Source organism: Polyodon spathula, chromosome 5 (genome assembly GCF_017654505.1).
Source record: "Polyodon spathula isolate WHYD16114869_AA chromosome 5, ASM1765450v1, whole genome shotgun sequence".
Lineage (NCBI taxonomy): Eukaryota > Metazoa > Chordata > Actinopteri > Acipenseriformes > Polyodontidae > Polyodon > Polyodon spathula.
This window is the reverse complement of record NC_054538.1, coordinates 63,504,991-63,524,941: the sequence shown is the minus strand read 5'-3', so window position 1 is coordinate 63,524,941 and position 19,951 is coordinate 63,504,991. Positions and strand designations below refer to the sequence as shown.

At 36.4% G+C, this 19,951-nt stretch overlaps 1 protein-coding gene across 2 annotated transcripts in view; it reads right to left on the bottom strand.

Moving 5' to 3' along the window:
* The window catches only part of LOC121316146 (EGF-containing fibulin-like extracellular matrix protein 1), a 32,723-nt gene extending 14,424 nt beyond the window's left edge, over positions 1-18,299 (bottom strand). Inside the window, exons 1-4 of one of the 2 annotated variants that reach the window (XM_041250968.1) lie at positions 18,204-18,299; positions 17,093-17,183; positions 16,282-16,330; positions 13,125-13,397 (exon numbers count right to left, since the gene is read on the bottom strand). In XM_041250968.1, the coding sequence (XP_041106902.1) occupies positions 13,125-13,397; positions 16,282-16,330; positions 17,093-17,173 (403 nt within the window). In that variant the 5' untranslated portion in view covers positions 17,174-17,183; positions 18,204-18,299. The remainder of the gene's footprint in view (positions 1-13,124; positions 13,398-16,281; positions 16,331-17,092; positions 17,184-18,203) is intronic. The other variant, XM_041250969.1, reaches the window with a different exon arrangement.
* Positions 18,300-19,951: the final 1,652 nt, after the last annotated feature.

Here is a 19,951-nt window from a genome sequence, read left to right as displayed (position 1 = left end):
CGGAAGCGCCAAGGGGCGGTGCAGAATTGGCTGAGCGCTGCCCGTGGGGGTACAGGGCTTTGGTCGGCCAGGGTGTACTCAGCTCACCGCCAACCACCGACCCCTGTAGTCTGGCTGGGCGCCTGCGGGCTTGCCTGTAAGCTGCCCAGAGTTGCGTGCTTGCCTGTAAGCTGCCCAGAGAGGCGGCTGCATGGTGAGTCTGCAGTGTGAAAAAAAAACGGTTGGCTTACGACACGCTTTGGAGGTTGCGGACCCTTGTTGAAAGGTCTATAGGAGGCTATGAGTCAACAAGAAAGCAAAACATTGCTTAAAGGTAAAGATTTCTTTAACCTTGTTTTTTTTTTTGTTTTCATGAAAATACAATTTTGCTATAAATTGGGTTTCTTTCAAAACCGCAGAGACGAGACCCAATGAAAGTGCACAACTAGAAGTATTTATTTTGTTAGCAGCAACTACTTTAATAAGAATTATTACACATTGGGACACGTTCCCTTTTATGATTAGTCTTTCTTTTCCTACACTGGACATCAGGGTAATGTATACGCTATGTACTGTACACCTGGCACATCAAATGCTCAATGGACATTACATTTTCCACCCGGGTAATTCAAGTTACTTACTTTTGGTTCTAGGTTTTGGAAACAGCTAACCTTAATTTCATCACCAAATAAATATAGCCATTACTTTTTATTTCCAATCCTCTATTATTGCATTGTTCTCTAATTACATCAGTAAAGTGGAACACTGGTTTGAGGCAAAATGTTGAATTAGCTTTAGATAAATGAATGGAAAAGTCAAAGGTTACAATCCAATCTGTCATCCCTTTTTATCAGCAACAAGTATTACAAATTGAGAATAACTCCTAGTACTTTCCAAAGACAGTTGGACCATGTATTTTTCTTCATTATGTGCATTATTAAAGGCATGCTTGCTACTATTATGTCTTGTTTGCAGGTCTCTCTGGAAACGCTGAGTTTTAAGAAACTGGCCTGACCAAAAAGGAACTGTACATTTTTTTTACATTTTCAAAAAAAAAAAATAAAAGTTATTTTAATCTCTAACTGGAAATCTGTGAGTTTGGCACAGCAATATCTAGGCAAGGGCTCTTTATTACAATGCAATGGTAACTAGGACAGTTCAATGTGTACAAGCTATATGTGGGCACCAGAGAATACTTGAAGCAGGAGTTACTTGCCCATGTACCCAATTGCGTACCACAGGATCAGTGCTGGAACCCCTGCTCTTTCTTATCCACAGGAATGACATAGACTGGGGGATAATTAGTAGGCTTGGCAAACTTGCACACAACACAAACTGAAGGTTATAGACAACATGTATGCAGTGGCCCAGGCAAATACTTGGTATTAATAAAACGCATGCCGGTTACAAAAATGTAGAACACAAACTAGCCTGCTATGGGAAACACCAGGCAGTGTGGGAAGGCAAACAAGAATGCTTGGCCATTGGCTACCAAAAGTGAAGTGCAGAGTACAAATGGTTTCGGTCTCTTTTATCTTGTCTAAACTGCCAAAGCTTTCAGTTCAGGGCACATTGATTATATAACTCCACATCTTAGTCTAGGGGGGATTGACTAAAAACCTCAACAACCAACACGAAGCTAAAGCCCTGCCTTTGTATCACAGATCAATAAGCATGATTAGGCATGTTCCAAGCCAGTTACTGGAGCTGTCACAAACTTGAGCTTATCTGAAAGATGATTTCTGTGCACGTCCCAGGATATCAGCTAGCTGTACCAGCTTGCTATGCTCTCCATAACTCCTTGTGTAAACAAGTGGATTCCTGGTTGTGTTCCAGCTTATAAAAATGTCTTTGAAGGTGTTATGCTGAATTATTGTGGAATGCAGATTTTCCACATGATCGCCTTACAAAGCTGTGTGCTGCACATTGATATTCTAAAGATTCACTTTAACGAAAAGGTTTTGACGTGTTCCTATAGAGCTGCAAATAATCAGGTTTCCTTCAAAGTATGAAAAACTGTATATGGAAGTCATTTGTTTATTTATAAAGATATTCAGACTTCTGAAATTCAGTCTTCAAGGAAATCCTGTTTTATGTGGCACATTTATGTGAATTTACACAGAACATGGTTTATTACTAAATATTTATTATTTAAAACTAGGTCTCAGCCAAGGGCTACAGGTGTGCTTGGAGGGAGGTGCTCTGCCAAGCATAACAAGGCAAAAAATATTTTAGCAAGGGGACCAAGAGCTCAAGAACATGCACAGTTTAATGATTAACAATACATAAAAATAGCCGTGAAAATAAATTGATTATCTAGTGCTCTAGCCCCACAGTGAAAAAAATGGTACAATCAATAATCCATCCTTTTCCTAGGAAGCCACACGAAGAAAATCCTGGGGCAGCCAACAGGAAATTGTGGAGTTGATGCTTATTAGATTAACTGAAATATACAAACACTAGCTTTCAAGATCTGAAATACCTCGTCTTGAAAGTGGGTCGTCCCCAGTCAAGACAAGTCAGCTTAACTAGGGAGCTGATTTTTTTACTAGGTGAGCCTAGTAACCATATGATCATGCTACTCAATGTTTTGATAGAAAAAAAGCAAATTTAAAGAAGTGGTATTGGATTTCACCCATATTAACTGTTTTATGCTTACAGCTACCAGTGACAGGCAATTCACTTGTGCACAAAGTTATCGAACAAGCTGCACCTTAATAGTACAGATTCAGAATACTGATATTAACATATCCTCTTCTTCACCTGCCATGAATCTGAATAAATACATGAACTACATTTTTAACTACAAAAGTGTGCCAGGAATGTGAAGACATGTCTTTTTATAATGCATTTACTTATACCTTCAAATACCTTTCCATTTGTTTTTGTTTATTTAGTTATAAAAATGATAACGTTAAAGCAAAGTTATAATATTTGGTAGCACTTGATTACAGGGCATGAATAGCTATGCATTAACACTGCAATAAATGGTTAAACTGCAATGGGTGTCCATGGTAACTATTGTCTAATAACATGGACATGGCCTTGCGAACAACATATTGCTACCCAATGTAAATACATGGTAACACTGTGGCACAGGCACATTTCATATAATAGCAGGAAGCACTGGTAGTTACCAAGTTATTACCATGTTATTACATGGATATTTATGCCCCATAATCTAAAGTGCAACTTAATATCCTAATAATGGTACATCAGGTTGAAAAGGATGATGAGGAAAATTACATTTTAATGAGAAGTTAACAACCAATGCTACCATAAAGCTATTGAGCAAAGTGGGCCAAAATGGTTTCATATATCAGTGAAATGCCTTGAAATAAATAAATCGTGATCTTAATTTAGGTGCACCAATATTACCTGTTTTGATACATTAATACTAATGCAATCTTTTCACTGGAGGAAAATCTTACCAAAATCTAATCTTTAAAGTTGGCCCTAAATCTACATTTCATTTAAATTGAATACAGAAAAATCTGAATCATCTGGTCAGTAGAAAAAAAAAGATGCTTGGGCAGCCACAGTTTGTGCCAAAAGCTCATAAAAAGAATGCCGCTTGAACCTCCTACTTAGAAGTTTAAAAAAGAGATGCTGTATGAGGGGTCTATATTTAAAGGATTTTAAAGTCTCCAAGCATTCCCAGTTTAATTGGGCCAATATAAATACATATAACAACATATTCCTTACTATGCATTTTAAAAAAGCAATGTACACTCAGCAGAGCATCAGTAACTAACTGTGAAACATATCAACATCAAGGTTGAATCCATTAAAGACGAAAAAGCGCACTACTGTATGGAAACACACACTAACTACATTCTTCATTTAATTTCATACTGGCACCAAAACTGTGAACTTACACCCCCAAAATGTAAACACAACAAAATCACCACAGATTTTATTTGTTTTTAGACAATTTATTCATTTGAAGACGTGCCTTTAGCATTTAGAAGATGCTTGCACAGCGCCTTTTGTTATTATCTGCTTTGCCAATAAGTAACACTGGACTGGACTGTTGTTAGTAAATGACAAGCACATATTGAAATTCTGAGCAAACAGTCACATATAGTTACAGTACTTCTCAACTGGAGAACATCCACTACACCTAAAAATGTACACCCACTTTGAGATGGGATTTGTGCAAGCAATCCACTTAACCTTGTTCAACTGAGACGTAACCTATACAACAAACACGCAATGTGCCGGGTATGAAGATCATAGAGTTCTCTCGGTTGCATACTGTAAATAGCCTACCGTGAATTGACGAAGAAGCTGCAAAATAGCTAAAAAAAACCCAGTCCATAGCATTCAATTTTATAAAGATTTGTAAGGAAAAAAAGACACAAAATTGGTGTTATCGTAGTATGCAAGTTTCCGGACGTTCAATAGTTCAACATTAGCTAAGATTAGAGCAGAGGGTCATAGGTTCCTACCTGTTCTTATGAATATTCATTCAGGGGGCCCATTGGTTACCTCCTATCCAGTCCTTCATTTTTGGATATTTCCTAACTAGATGTGTTCCAACAAACAAGTCATGTGTATCATCTTTATTATGTATATGATGCCCTTACCCACCACTCTGGAACAGGCGCGGTTGCATGGACGCATTTTACTACTCAGTAACAAGCAGCTCTAATGTGTATGACAACACACCCACCTATCACTTGTAACAGTAAAATGTGCACAGCTAAACAGGGGCTACTTAGGTGGGTATCATAGTCTTATGGCCCACAATGTAATACATCTTCAGCCTAGTTGCACGCTTCAGTTCATTTTTTTTTTTATGTACTGGCCTGCTTTTCAAATATGTCATCTGAAGTTTTTTTTTGATGTTCTCTTCCTAAACATAAATACAAAAAGAAGCACCTGCACAACTGTTATGCTTCACCAAGCCCTTGTAGTGGAACAAAGTCATTGAAGTGCATCACCATGCTTTGAGTGAGGCACTACAAAGACGCACGCAGGTGCTTCATAAACAATTCCGACAGGTGTTCTGTTACTTTGAGAAACTTAACAAGTTTCATGTTGGTCTATTATGAGTTCTGCGAGTTGAAAGCCACATGCACTAGAGCTGCTTTAATTATAGAACTCTATAAGTAGCTATGTAATTAAGGTTCAACCATTGTTTTTATTCTTTATTTTTAAGCTTATCGTATCCTCTGAAATACCATTGACCAAAATGTTTTTTAGAGCAGACCTAATCAACATCTGGAGCCTCCTCCCAGTAAAAAATACATTTGCTTTCAAATAATAGCTTTTTAGTGTTGGTTACATGCCAGGGATTATGGGAAGACATCCTTCGAGCTTCTCTGAAAGCAAATGCTGTACACTTAGTAGGGTAATTTACAGTAAATCATACTTTATGAAAGATCCCACAGTTTTATGTAAGACTTGGGGTTTCTCTTGCCTTCAGGAGAGCTACCATAAGCTTACGCATAGGATACTAAATGGACGTTCATGGTGCAGTGTAGTTCCACAGCACTGCATAACCTACGAGGAGTTTTCTGTTAATATAAGTACAGTGCATGAAAAAAAATATGTTTAAACCTAAATTAAACAGCCAAATTCAGAGAATTGCTTTCCTTAGATCAAGCACAACATTTGCCTGGTCATTCTGCTGTTGTATTTGAATGAATGCAATATACATCCAAAAATATAAAAATCACTTAGCTGTGTTAAATATGAAACAATTATTCAATGATAAATCTCTCAAAACTTGTATTAATAGTTTTACGTTGGACTTAGGATGGCTATCCCTCTCTAAGGGATTCGGTAACTTTGATCTTAGTGATTGTGTACAATAAAATTTTTGTTCCCTACAATAATGATTTTTAAAAAAAAAATATATATATAAATATATAATATAATATAGTATATATATATATATAGATAATATATCTATATATATATAATATTACTTTTAATTAATTTACTTAAAATGACAATACAATATTTTATTAAAAAATTTAAGTTTTGTTTGCGTGCTTTACTTTCAGGTACTCTTGTACTTCCTAGGTCATTTGACCTGGAGAGTGAATTTGTTCCCACACCAACAAAGCCTTCTTTCCTGTCATTTAACCAAACTGCTGCTTCCCCTAATGAATGACATGCTTCGGCCACGTGAAACGACATAGCAAGTGAAACAGTAACATTACCTGAAAGATTACCTAAGTCCTGCAAACTGAGCGCTTTCTTTAACCTTGATATGATACCAGAGACGATATTTTAAAATATTTTGCTAAAACCAATAGAAGTGCGAGATTTCAGAATCATTTCAGACACAACCCCTTTGAAACCGTAATGCCTTTCTATTCTTTCCATGTGAGTTACAGTTTAGCCACAATACTTTTATCTAAAATATAAAAATACAGTGGAAATAATACCACAAAATACTGTGGAAATAATACCACATAATATGAATATTTGGCTGTAGCCTTTTAAAAATTCTATACAGCTATTAACAAGTACCAAGGAGTATATTATTGTCATGCGGTGCTTTATACTGTAAGAGTAGGGTTTCCTTCTAATGAACAGTGATTAGTCAGCTAAAGATCCGTACAGCAAGACAAGACTACATTTACATTATAATATAAAACAGCTGTACTAAGTAATGTTTACATTACATTTTTTATTTAATTATCTGTCATTCAACAAGAAAAGAACATCAACAAAAAAATTACTGTTCCCTTCTACCATGGACTAGGAAAAGAACAAACAATCTTTCTTTGAAGTTTGATTTGGCTCAGTTGAAGCTTAACCCACCCAACCAATTATCCTGCGATCTATAGCGGCCTCTGAACACTGCACAGTCAGGGAAAAAAAAAAAAAAAAAAAAAAAAAAACTACACCTCAGTTAACTTGCAGGTGGGTGTGAGCATTTAGCTACCTGAACCACACAGTCACAACAAGTGCAAACACAGACAAACAAAAACAATATGAGAAGTATCCAATATATGGTTTCTACAGTTTTCAGTAAGATGCCTTATCCTATGACGGGGAGAATATCAGATATGCAGGCATTTCCTACCAAACAAAAGGGCATCTAAAGAATATTTTTTAATTAGTTTTTGCTCCATGAGCTATAACGGAGTATGTACAGTAGATGTTGTTCATAACCTTTAATGCTGCAGGTCCAATCTTACATTTGGCTCAAACTACAGTACCCTGGAGACTACTTTTAGGGAATTAAACGTGAAAAGTGGTAATGAAATGCTGTATTGCTTAATGTTGAATTGTAATACTCTATATGCAGGATTTATAGAGTTATAAAATCAGAATTTCACTTTGTAATACTGCTGTGGGACACCATTTACTGCAAACCAGATACAGCTGGTGAAAGTACCACATATTGGTGAACAAGATTCTAGATTTTACCACCATGGGTTATGGGTTATAACTGCTTAATACTAGATGTTTGTCTAAAGCTGGTGTTTCAGCAACAATATATCATAACATTTTCACAGGGAAACACCCCACCTTTATACATACTGTATGTCATCCTTAATATAGGATATGTTTTTCCACAGAAGCAGTTCAAAGTGGCATACTCACTGCACTGCGGCACACCGCTATTGTCTGCCAAGTGACTCAAATAAAGTGTTTCTTTTTTGAGCTGGTGTTGTGTGCTGCACAGAGGGACGTTATAAAAGGTTGTTTGTTCTTCAAGAGAGTGTGTGTGTCTGTGTTTGAGAAGCTGTCAAATTAATTTATATGTCCCTTTTACAATAACCCACCATCCTTTTTTATTAGACATCTGCAACTTTTCATTCACACCCTCACATTGCCATCCCCACCCAACTGGCTTCAAACCCACATTGTGTTCCATCCATTCATACTTGTGCTGTTATATTTTTCTTTAATCTCTCTCCAGATACTTTACTTCAAGACGTTAGTGTATTCCAGCTAATCCTCTTGCTCTCTTAAGCCCTGGTGAAGAAATACTACTTAAAATATCACTTAGAATCTTCCTTGGTTAACACAATTGTTTTAAAATTTCATTTTGGAATCTACCTGTATCTTGCATTCACTCAAATCCAAGTATATACAGAGCTTGATTGAAGGAAAGCAATGCTAAATAAGATTTTAACATTCGTGTTTCAAAAGAGGCTGCAAACATTTGAAAAGTAACACAGCATCTCTGTAGAATTCTGGTGTTTATGTTTATCAGAAAATTAAAAGTTAATAATGTGGTATTATCTTGTTGTCAGCAGTGATGATCACATTTACTTACCATACATCACCTTTACCAGATTGTAATGTGGAGTACAGCAGAGAAACAGGACACCAAGATTGCTTGTTCTCTACTGAAGAATAACTTGATTAATTTTTAGGAGACTGAACAGTTGACTCTTTGAGATTGTTTCTTGTTTTATGAGAAAACACTGTGCTGTACATGCAAAGCGTGCTTAAAAACCACTAACAAGCAGCTTCAGTAGAAGGCTGTGTAGACGTGCAGTCTAGTGACATGAAGTCTGCAGTCTGCCAGAGGTAAGATACTGCACTACAGGAACCAGTAGTGCTGAAAACACAAGGTTCTTGATGAACTAAGCATTATGTAGGTTTTGTAATATACAACATACACATGTAATGTGGTCAGTGCTGATAGCTGACATGGGGTACATGACATTAACTTGCTTGTGCCTGGCTAGATATAAGATCCAGATTTCTGACTTGTATCTCGCATTGATTCGTTCTGAATACTTTAAACCCACCCCAACTAGAGTGGCTGCACATTCCTAAATTTCTATTGGGGGATTGTAACATGCATGCAAGATTTAAAATGAGATTACAAATACTGGAGAGGAGGATTGTTCTTTCTCGCGAGATTTAAAGCTATTATAGTTCCACACATAAACCCCAGAAGAATAGGCCTGTGACCAGAAGGATTTAATTGCGGAAGACAGCAAAGGAAAGAAGGTATGTGCAGTGTACGGTAGAGTTAATACTATTGTGACAGAAAGAAAAAAAAACGTTCAAGAATTTTGGAAAGTAACTGAAAACGATAATTTCATCCAGTATGTTACTAATAAAAATTGAAAACCCCAAACTCAATAATACCAAATAACAAGCACAGAAAAATGAAATTTATAAAAACCAAAAAAACAGAGCCCTAATTATAATACACTGTATCCTACAGTATTTTTGCATCTTTATTTCAGCAAACGTTACACAACCTATTTTAACATGTGATCTTACTTTTACTGATGGTAAAACTTACAATGAATAAGTCAAGCTGACATATGTGACCCATACTGCAGCTCAAGCATTAATTTTGTGGGTCTAGTTGGTACACTAGTTTTACAGTATACTATACCTCCAAAATGAAGATGTATTGTATTCGTCCTATGACACCGTACATCTTTGAGAGCAATAAAAAATGCTGATTTGTGTAAAATGGATGCATTGCATGAGAAGATAACCATCAATTGTTATGCTAACTATCATAGATAATACTCAGGTCTTAACTTGTTTTTGTTTGTTTCACAAAGCTTTTGAAAGTTTTTCAGCAACACAGCCCTGTTACCGGTAGTGCTGTACATTAAAATATATACTGTTTGGAAAATAAAGCATATTCATTTATCTCTAGAGTACAGTTTGCGTGATTTTGTGTGGAAACAAAACACACTGGTAAAGATTTAAACAAGATTTAAACAAGATATAATTTAGAGTTCTTTTTTTAGCTGTTTGTAACATACCAGTTATATTGGTTGTTCTTTTTTTTTTTTACACATTCATTTATGAATTACTTGAATCACTAAGAACTGACTTGTGGTTAGACAACCAGCTCTTCTTTATAAACACCAACATTACAAAATGATCTAAAAATGAACTATGAACGACATTTTAATAAACATGTTCTTTCAATTAGGGAAAAACATTTAGCGTCACAAAAGACTGGTCTCATCTTTACTGTTACAACTAATACTAATCGGTGAGGTTCTGTTCAATGCACAAGCATGTATTTGAAAGTACTTTCCTGTTTTTCTTTATTTTTTATTATTATTATCATGATCATTCAACACCGGTTCTAAAGCCATCAATACAGGCCTTTGACACACTCACTACAAAAACAGTAAATCCAAGTCTAAATAAACACATGATTTCACAAATCTAAAGAGTACTATAACAGTAGTAATGGTATTGTCTAATATATACAGTATTGATGCAGTACTGTATCGTTCATACAGTAGTAATGGTATTGTCTAATATATACAATATTGATGCAGTACTATATTGTTCATACCAAACCTTTTCAAGCTGTCATACTGAGGTGCACACCTGGCCACAAAGGCTACAGATCAGACCTCTTGAGCTACAACTAAGAACACAATTCAATACTGTTGTGCCTTCTGCTACTTTTTAACAGTCTTAACTGCTGATAATATTGTGACAACTGCTGTGTTTGTTCTTTACCAGCTGTATGGTTATACTCACTGTACCTTTTAAATAAGTAACATACACAAATGAAACCATGCAGAAAACATACTAGAACTGCATAGAATGCCTATGCAGTTATACAGAGAAAATAAAGAATATTCCTACAAAACAGAGCATAAAAATTAACTTATCGAAAACAAAACGCAGCGTAACTAATGGTGCTAATGACAGCTGTAAATGTAACTCATGCCAAGGCAGCCTTTAATCCAGTCAAACAGATCTTAATAAATGGGGTTGGATTATCGTGTCATGACTCTAAAGGGAGTTTACATCTATATCAACAATGAAGGCCAGCCAACCTCCAACGTGATGTCAGTATCACAGGTCCTCTGAGTAGCATTTTGTTTTGAACAGAGGTTTTGAAACTTAACACTGTAATAAAATACAATTTCAAAAACACAAATCAGGTCCCTGAGGAGCTTCATGCTGCTGGATTGGAAAGAAAATGCAAAACATCTGCAAGTAATTACAGAACGGCCTGGACTGCCTGTTTAACAACTAATGACTTAAACAAACTGGAGTGGGCCTATGGCATATAACATCCGTGCCATAAGTCATCACACACACAAACTGATCTGCAGGTACAGTGCAGTAGGGATATACTGTACATCGGCAAGCAAATGCTCAACAATTTTACATATGATAAATAAGAGAAGTTTTAAAACTAAGTCCTCATCATTCATGATCCTAGTATATAGAAATATTTCTGTCAGTCATTTTTTTCTGACCACTTTTTTTCCCCATAAACACTCAATAAATACATATCCATTTGCAGACGCTCTATCCTAGCCAGCACTACCATAGTTAAACAACCAAATGCTTTGCTGCCTGAGTTCCTAATGTTTATTTATTCCAAATGTACTTGAAACTGTGTGAACTTCACTATTCAGTAAGCCTAGGAGGCAGGTGGAAGCAACATACAACACAGAACAGAAATACAGAAACAGACACACGCTGCTGCTGTGTCTTTCTGCTCACTAGTGTTTCTTACAAACAAACACAATCTTAAAACTGCACAGCTGTAACAGCTGAGTGCTCAAGCCAATCAGGGGGCTGTTTCCCTGGTAACAGTTAGTAGTTAATAAGGTGCAGTTCCCTCTGATCTACCTTGATGTATATTTTCCCAAAACCCCCTTGATCATTTAGCGGTCTAAGTGGGAAAAACAAACGTAGTCTTCTTCGATGATTAAGAGTTAAAGTCTGTCTTACGTACAGGGATGCTGAAAATGCAAAAATTATAAGAAGTAATTGTCAATAAGCTACTGCTAAATTTGTCCGGGACCATGTAGAAAATTTGTTGTATCAGGAAATTTGCCTATAACTGCTGATTCAGATATTTTTCCAACCAGACCCTAAATGTGTTAAATGAACAGACTAAGGGTAAATAAACTAATTTGTGACTTGATTCAGATTTTCTTGAGTCCTGGGCTAGAACCACTATAGTATTATAGTTTACTGCATATGAAAAGTTTTCTAATTAACTGATCTCAATATATTTGACAAGTTTTCTTTTTTTTTTTTTTAAATCACCTTGTTTTTCTCTTAGAGATTAAAATATCTAAGAAGGTTTTAGTCATGCCAATAAAATAATTTTAAAAAAAAAACAACGTGGATGACAAATAAAAATAATCGATTTCTCCCTACTGTATTCAGAATGCCATAGTCAGTTCCCCAAAAAGTATTCAACAGCATACCTTAGAACCTAATGTTATGCAGATGCTAACACTATAATAAATTATATGATATTTAAAGGAGTATGCTAAAAATAATAGTCTGGCTAAGACACTGGATTCCTAAAGTGGAATAGAATTTATAGATAGCATGAGTGCATCTCCTAGGAGAAACCTGAATGCATATTCATCATAAATCCAGAAGTTCCCCCAATGTACGATACTGGGAATTGTGACTCATACCCCTAACAATTCCCTAGAAGTAATTGTATGTCCATGTTTTGGGAGGAAACGTCAGGGTAGACAATAATATCTTACTGGAACATGCCTGGGTCAGTGTTATTTGATATCAGGTTATAGGCAAATCTACCTACAGTTTATTGTTCTGGTTTTGCCATTCACTCTTAAGGGTACTAACAGATCTTTTCTTAATATTAATTTGCACTGTATAATACATACTACTGTAAGTCAGCCCTTTTTAACCCTTTCTTCTAAGTATATGCAGAACTGCACTCGAACTGAATGCTGACCACCTTTGAATTCAGATACTGACACCTGTGAATTTTATTTGAACCTTATTAACTTTATTGTCTACATTTCTATGGAGGCCTTTAGTGTAATTATTTAGAAAAGCTGTGGAAATTGTACATTGTGTGTCTGTTTGCTCATTCAAAATGTGCAAACTTTGCCTGTGAAGAGCACTTTTTTTTTTTACAAAACCCAATCACATTTACAAGATGATGCTAGAGATAAGACTATTCACTAAGGATTTGCTCCTGTGTAAGATAAACTGTTATGTACATTTTGCAGAACACAGATCAGTAGGTCAGTGTGCTGTAGAAGAGCTTCTGCTAGGGATGTAACAACAAAAGCCTTAGAAATTTGGCCCTTGGTATTCTGTTTTGAGCTGAGTTTTGTCAACACATGTGAGTCTTTTAGTCTCTGCTTTACTTCTCCAGCTTTCAAGCAGTTAAGACAGAGGTGCAAAGCTAACACCAGCTTTAGCGAAATCAGGCCTACCTCTGCAATAATTCTGCTCATCCGGTGCAAACCCAGTATTACAGTGCGTGCGTCTGAACCCGACTTGGGGAGGGCGTCGGGTGGGAGGAGGCGGGCGCCTCGTGGGGACGACAGGGGGAACAATAGGCCCAGTCTGAGCAGGCAGCGAGGGTTCATTTCCATTGTTAATAGTGATGTGGGCAGTTTTGGGAAGGCAGAGATAGCCACCATAATGGTTCACGCACTTCATTCCACCTTTGCAGGCATCCGTGACAATTGCACATTCATTAATGTCTGAAAATAGATAAAACAGCACATCACGCAAATGAGAATCATATTCCTATAAATTACACATTGGTGCAAGTCTATTCAAATATAGCAGTATGCACACAAATATGCATCACTTTTCTGAGTCATTCATGATGTCATTTTCATGTAGTCACAGGCTTTAACACCTTAATGTAATTGAACTATAATGATACCTATTAAGAAGATCATCAGGCCCCATGAGACTGTGATTCAGGCATAGTATCTTAAACCGCCCATAGAGAACCTCCAAGTTGTTGAACTTATCAAGCCACTAAAACTCACAAAATCAGCTGGGATTGCTATTTTGTATTATTATAATTGCATTACTATCTTCAAAAAATGTAATGGTTACTGTTACAGGCTACTTTATCAATAATATCGGTGTACAGCAAAAATCTGACCTAAAAAACAACATTCATTGATCACTGCATATTCCTGTCAGAAATAAAGAGGATATGTTTTCAGCTATAAAAAAAATAAAAAAAAAACAAACACATTGACGAGATGATGCTAGCGATAGCACTATTCATTAAGCATTTTTTCCTGTGTAAAGTTTGTACACAAAAAAAAGCAATAAAATATGCTGTATGAGAGCTTCTACTAGGGCTATAACAAAATAAAGCTCCCTTTGCCCAATCACCTTTGTTCGCACTCTCCTTCCTCCCCCCTTCTCTCCTTCTACCCTATCATCTCCCACCCTGCTCACTCCTCCCCTCCCCAGCCATGCCTCAACCCAAAATGAGCTGCACACTGCTGAGCGTAGATTGGAGAGCTCCCCCCCTCTCAACTTGCATACCTCTATCTGACTCGGACATTTGCTCTTCACTCCTGGATTCAATGCCAATTACTTGTGCCCTGGATCCCCTTCCTACTGACACTCCACAGAAACTGCCCTCCTCTTTGGAACTGCCTCCCTCTCCTCCATCCTAATTCCCCTTGACCTCCCCTCTGCATTTGACACTGTCAATCATGCTCTTCTCCTCTCTCCACTGCTCTTGCCTGGTTTTCCTCTGTCTCTCTCACCAGTCCTTCCAGGTTCTGGCGTGGCTCCCTCTCTTCTCTTGACACCCTCTCTACAGGTGTACCTCAAGGATCTGTCCTGGGACCCCCCCTCTTCTCACGCTACACCTGCTCGCTAGTTACTCTCATCTCCTCTTTTGGCTTCTCCTAGCACCTTTATGCTGATGATGATGTGCAGGTCTTCCTCTCTTCCCCTCCTTTGACTCCCACATCTCCTCCCACACCTCTGAATGACTCTTGGCTATCTCAACTTGGACCCATTCTCACCACCTCAAACTTAACTTCTCTAAATCTGATCTCCTCTGCTTTCCTTCTGCTTCCTCCCCCTCTTCTGACCTTTCCATCTCAGTATCCATGAATATCACTTTCTCTCCATTCCCTTCTGCTAAAAACCTAGGTGTTATTCTTGACACCTCCTTCTCCTTCTTAACACATCTCTTCCCTGACACCCACTTGCCTTTTTTTTTCTTAGCAACATCTACCGAATCCATCCCTTTCTCGCTACTTATTCCACTCAACTCCTTCTCCAAGCACTTGTACTCTCCAGATTGGACTATAGTAACTCTCTCCTTGCTGGTCTCCCAGCTTCAGTTAGCCATCCCCTTCAGCTCCCCTTCGCTGCTTGTCTTGTATTCTCCCAACCTTGCTACTCTCAAGCTACCCGTCTGCTTCGCACCCTTAACTGGCACCTTCGCACCCTCAACACGCATTCAATTCAAAACGCTTGTTCTTGCCTAGCTCTCTCTTCACCACACTGCCCCCTCCTACCTCCAATCCCTCGTGTCTCCCTACACCTCCACTCGTGCTCTACGCTCCTCCTCTACTAGCCGTCTGGTCATGCCTTCCCTCCACTCTCCATTCTACTGTGCCTGCTCCTTCTCTTCCCTAGCCTCTCTGTGGTGGAACCAGCTACCAGAGAACTTCAGGATTGCTCCATCTCTCACTGCCTTCCGCTGCCTCCTCAAGACCCACCTGTTTTGTGCACTTGCAGATCTCTCGAGCTACCCCTCCTACTGTGCACTGGACTTGTCTGACCTAAGCGCCATGTTCTGGACCCTCACTTAATACACTACCCTTGCACTACTACTATGTTATTGTAGATATAACTAGTTGTAACCCTAACTTGTTGCTTCCTTGCTCATATTGTATTTTAGTCAAACAATTACACTTACTGTATACTACACTGCATATAAATATAGATTGCATTGTAACCCTGTAATGCTCTGTAACACCTTGGATAAAGGTGTCTGCCAAATAAATAAATAAATAAATAAATAATAAATAAATAAATAGTAATATTTTTTAAACAGATTGCAGTGATTTTCAACCCTGGGCTTCAAGTTTTCCTTTCAACCAGGAACCTAATATTTGTTGTAAACATGCACTGTTCTCCAGTGCATTGAAGACAGCACTTACAGACAGCCTTTGAGACATTCAACAGTGTGTAGCTACAGTGATTACTAGAGTCTATGTTCTCCAGCAGACTGCAATACAAATATAAAAAAAAATAAAACCAAAACACAACTGGCTGAATCAAAAACCTGGACAGTAGGTGGTACTAAAAGATGTGGTGCTCTTCTACAGTTCTTAGTTTCTTAATTTCATATCTAAAATAAATGATTACTGCTATTCCCTGTTGACTTGATTCAATACACCTGTCCAAATATAGAATAGCAACTTTTGAGGTGATTATTATTAGCAGGTTTTGTTGTTTTATGGGTCCATGAAAACAAAACATATGTGTTTAGAATTGTATGGAGGATAATAATGAATACAGCTGAAGTTACTTAAACAACATATTATTTTAATTGTATGAAAAAACATATGAGAAATAAAGAACATGTCTTACCCCGGCATTGCTGTCTCGCTGGATCAAATTCATAGCCATCTGTGCACTGCTGTTTACAAAAGAAGAAGAAGAAGAAGAAGAAGAAGAAGAAGAAGAAGAAGAAGAAGAAGAAGAAGAAGGTGGTAATATGAACTATTTAAATTGCTTGAAGCGAGGGTTAAGTTTTACATTGAAATAGGAATATATTATGTTTTTTTGGGTTTTTTTACATATACATTGTAGTATACATGCCTGACTAGTGTTATACAGCAAACAACATAGGGTTTGCGCATATACAGCAGATGCAAAATATTTCAAGGTATTTATATTTTGTTAACTATTTTTTTTTCTTCTTCTAAATAAATGTACTGCTTCTGATTTTGTTCATCAGGGAAACAAATACCAGGACAATATATACTTTGCACCAATAATTTTACTCACGGGACCATCCAAAATTCTTCAATAAATAATATGATTTAAAAAAATATATATTGTTAATAAATGCTTGCTTTTTAACACTTTATTATTCCTTTTTATAAGATACCAATACTGAAATATTTAAATCTTCATGTCAGCTAACAGTATTTTATTAAACATTCCTTGTCAGTTTTACTAAGCACTTAATTTAAAAACAAACAGACATGTTTACAATTACAAAATTAAATTGCTCTGGAGAAAATTATGCATTATATTATTATATTGTGGTCCTAGAAGTCCCAATTTTAAAACACCAAATTGCCCCCCACCTTGTCATGCTGAGGCTGGGGCAGTTTTCTTTTTAGACCCTCAATTTTTTTGTTTGTTTGTTTTGTTTTGTTTTAAAGAGACTTACTGTGAAAGTTATAGTTTCTTCAATCTCTTGTGAGAGAACACAATACAAAACCACACTCAGGAAGAACCAGGTCCTTAACATGGCTAAACTTCTAAAAGAAATAGGATACAAAGGGCATTTTTTATGTAACTATTCGTGACAATCAACAGTTATATTTAATTATCTTAAATTACATGAGCAGAAAAGGATTTAACAAGTTCAAACATCTCTCCGTGGTTTATTGCAATTTTGATAGTAGCTGTTAATTGAAGAAAACAAAACCTCAGCTATCGACTGACAGGATTAGAGAAATAATAATCACAAAATAAAAATAAAACAAATAAGCACATGAAATGGAAGTTATAAAGCAGATACCAGTAATCTTACACGTGACATTGTCTTTGGAGTATTGAAAATGTGCGTTTTATCCTCTGCATATGTCAGTGTAGTATGTTATAATTCAATACTTTTCTATTTTTTCATTTTCTGTCTAATACCATATTTTTCTTATTTATGTATTTATTTATTTTTTACAATCAAACTGTCTCTGGCTCTAACAGCCCTTCTAAAAGTTTGCCATAATAAACGCATAGCAAGGTGTAATAAAGCACAGTGAAAACATGGTAACGCACAGAGAGGCATGGTAAAGCATTTCAAAGTAAATAGTAAATGCATAGCATAATCCTTGGGAAAGTCATGGCAGTACTGCCACAATTACCTTTGAAATATACCGTGGTAAACATTTTCAACTGAAATAATTTAATAATAGATATATTAAAACTGCAACCACCATCTGTGTACTATATATATATATATATATATATATATATATATATATATATATATATATATATATAATATAGTTATGTATGTTTACGTACAATGACTGATCATTTCACAAGTTTAACACGAACATGTCATCTTGTGTAGTTTGGGCGAAAAATAACTACAAATGTACCTGTACCTGCGTGTTGTTTAGCTGGTTGTTACAATATAAGGAAAATTGCCAATTTACCCGGAGCCAGTCTTGTTACTCAGCATTCTAATATTAGTATATTATTAGTAGCCAATATCAATGTGCCATGCATAAATATGCATACCTCTTGGTCATATATCCCTTTCGTGAACTTACCTGTACCCAACGGCACGAGTTGCAATACCAATATACCCTGTTGCAGCTGTTGAAAACACTGGACAGGCTGCTCACTTTCTTCCTTCCACACAGTATTGTAACTAATGCGCGGTTTAATTTCAAGAGTTTATTACCAGCTATACAATCACTGTCAACATGTGGTTAACGTGGTATTTGAGGGGCAGCGCTCCCTGCAGGTTGAACACCAGTAATGTCTGAGATCTTTATTCTGCATCTTCTTGCTCTTTCTGGTACCTAAAACTAGGGTGTGGCTCCCTCTGCGGGTTAATATTATAAAAAGACCGAAATGTCGACCCATGCTGGCTATGGCTATTTGCATGTTCGTCTATACATATATGAAGAATATTTTGCAGTTCATTGTGTACAAAAGGTATAGAAATGAATATTGAACCATATATTACATTGAAAAAATATCTATCAAAAACGTTTGTCATTTAACTCATCAAGTATATTTTAGTACAGTAACACTAAATTTAGCACTATCGAGTGTTTTATAGTAGTGAATGAAAAACAAGCTCAGGGAATGTGGTCAGGGTCAAAAAAAAAAAAAAAAATCTGGTATTGTTTAAATTTAATGAGAACCTCGAGATATGCCATTTACGTCATTTATATACCTGCCTGCAAGAAAACCGGCACGGCAGAGTGATTTGAACGTACGCTTATTATACTCTAAAATGATATCAACTTAAATTCAAACCATTCTAGAGTGTTTTATATGTGTAGCGTTTTGGCCATTCCTACACCGGACTTTACAGTGGTTTCATTTTGTATGCACAGTAAATCTAATCTACAAAGGCAATGGGGTGTTCTAAAACATTTGCGCTCTACTGTATATCCCAATTTTCACCAAAATGTATAATATACAAAAACTGAATTGACGGGAGATGATGCTTACAATGGGAAACATTGATCAAGGACTGAAAAAACGACTGACGTTAGGTAATAATGTCCGTAGCCCGCTGTCTTTATTCGTCCTGGGCAGAAATGGTTGTTTTACTGCCGGGCACTGAATAGCATTGTGCTTCCTGGTACACTGGGTGGATATATTCCTTCATATATCACAACACAGTAATTATTCTATGTGTGTCTTTATTTATTGTATGCATGTAATACTTAAACAATTATTATGGAGCATAAAAAGTAACTAAACAAATCAGTCAAATGTTTTATAAAATGTGATTTAAATTGTAAATATTTTAAACACTTGAATAGTTTTCTTTAATCAATTAATGAATCCTAAAATAATAATTATTAATATGATTATCACTGATTACACATGTTATTAATAATAATATGTAACATATGTATACTCACCCTTTAACAGCAGTATACAATCAATCAATCTTTATTTTATATAGTGCCTTTCATAGTGGACCACCATCACAAAATGCTTTACAAGATGCAATAAATACAAGAAAATCCAATAATAAAATAGAGAAATGCATAAAACATGATATACAGTGGAAAGTACATAATGCATGATAGCAGCATAATACATGAAAATTGTACACTAAATACAGTGGAAAGAACACATGTGCATTTGTGAATACTAGTTAAATAGCATTATTGAGTGATGTTGTGCAGTTTAGAAACATTGCATATATAGGGTAAGGGGTTAGAGGTTAGGGGTCAAGGTTAGGCTTAGGCTTATTAATCTTGGTTATAAATCTACCTCCCCACCTGTGAGGGTGCTGTGCAAAGGAAAGAGAGTGCCCCGGACTGGATGG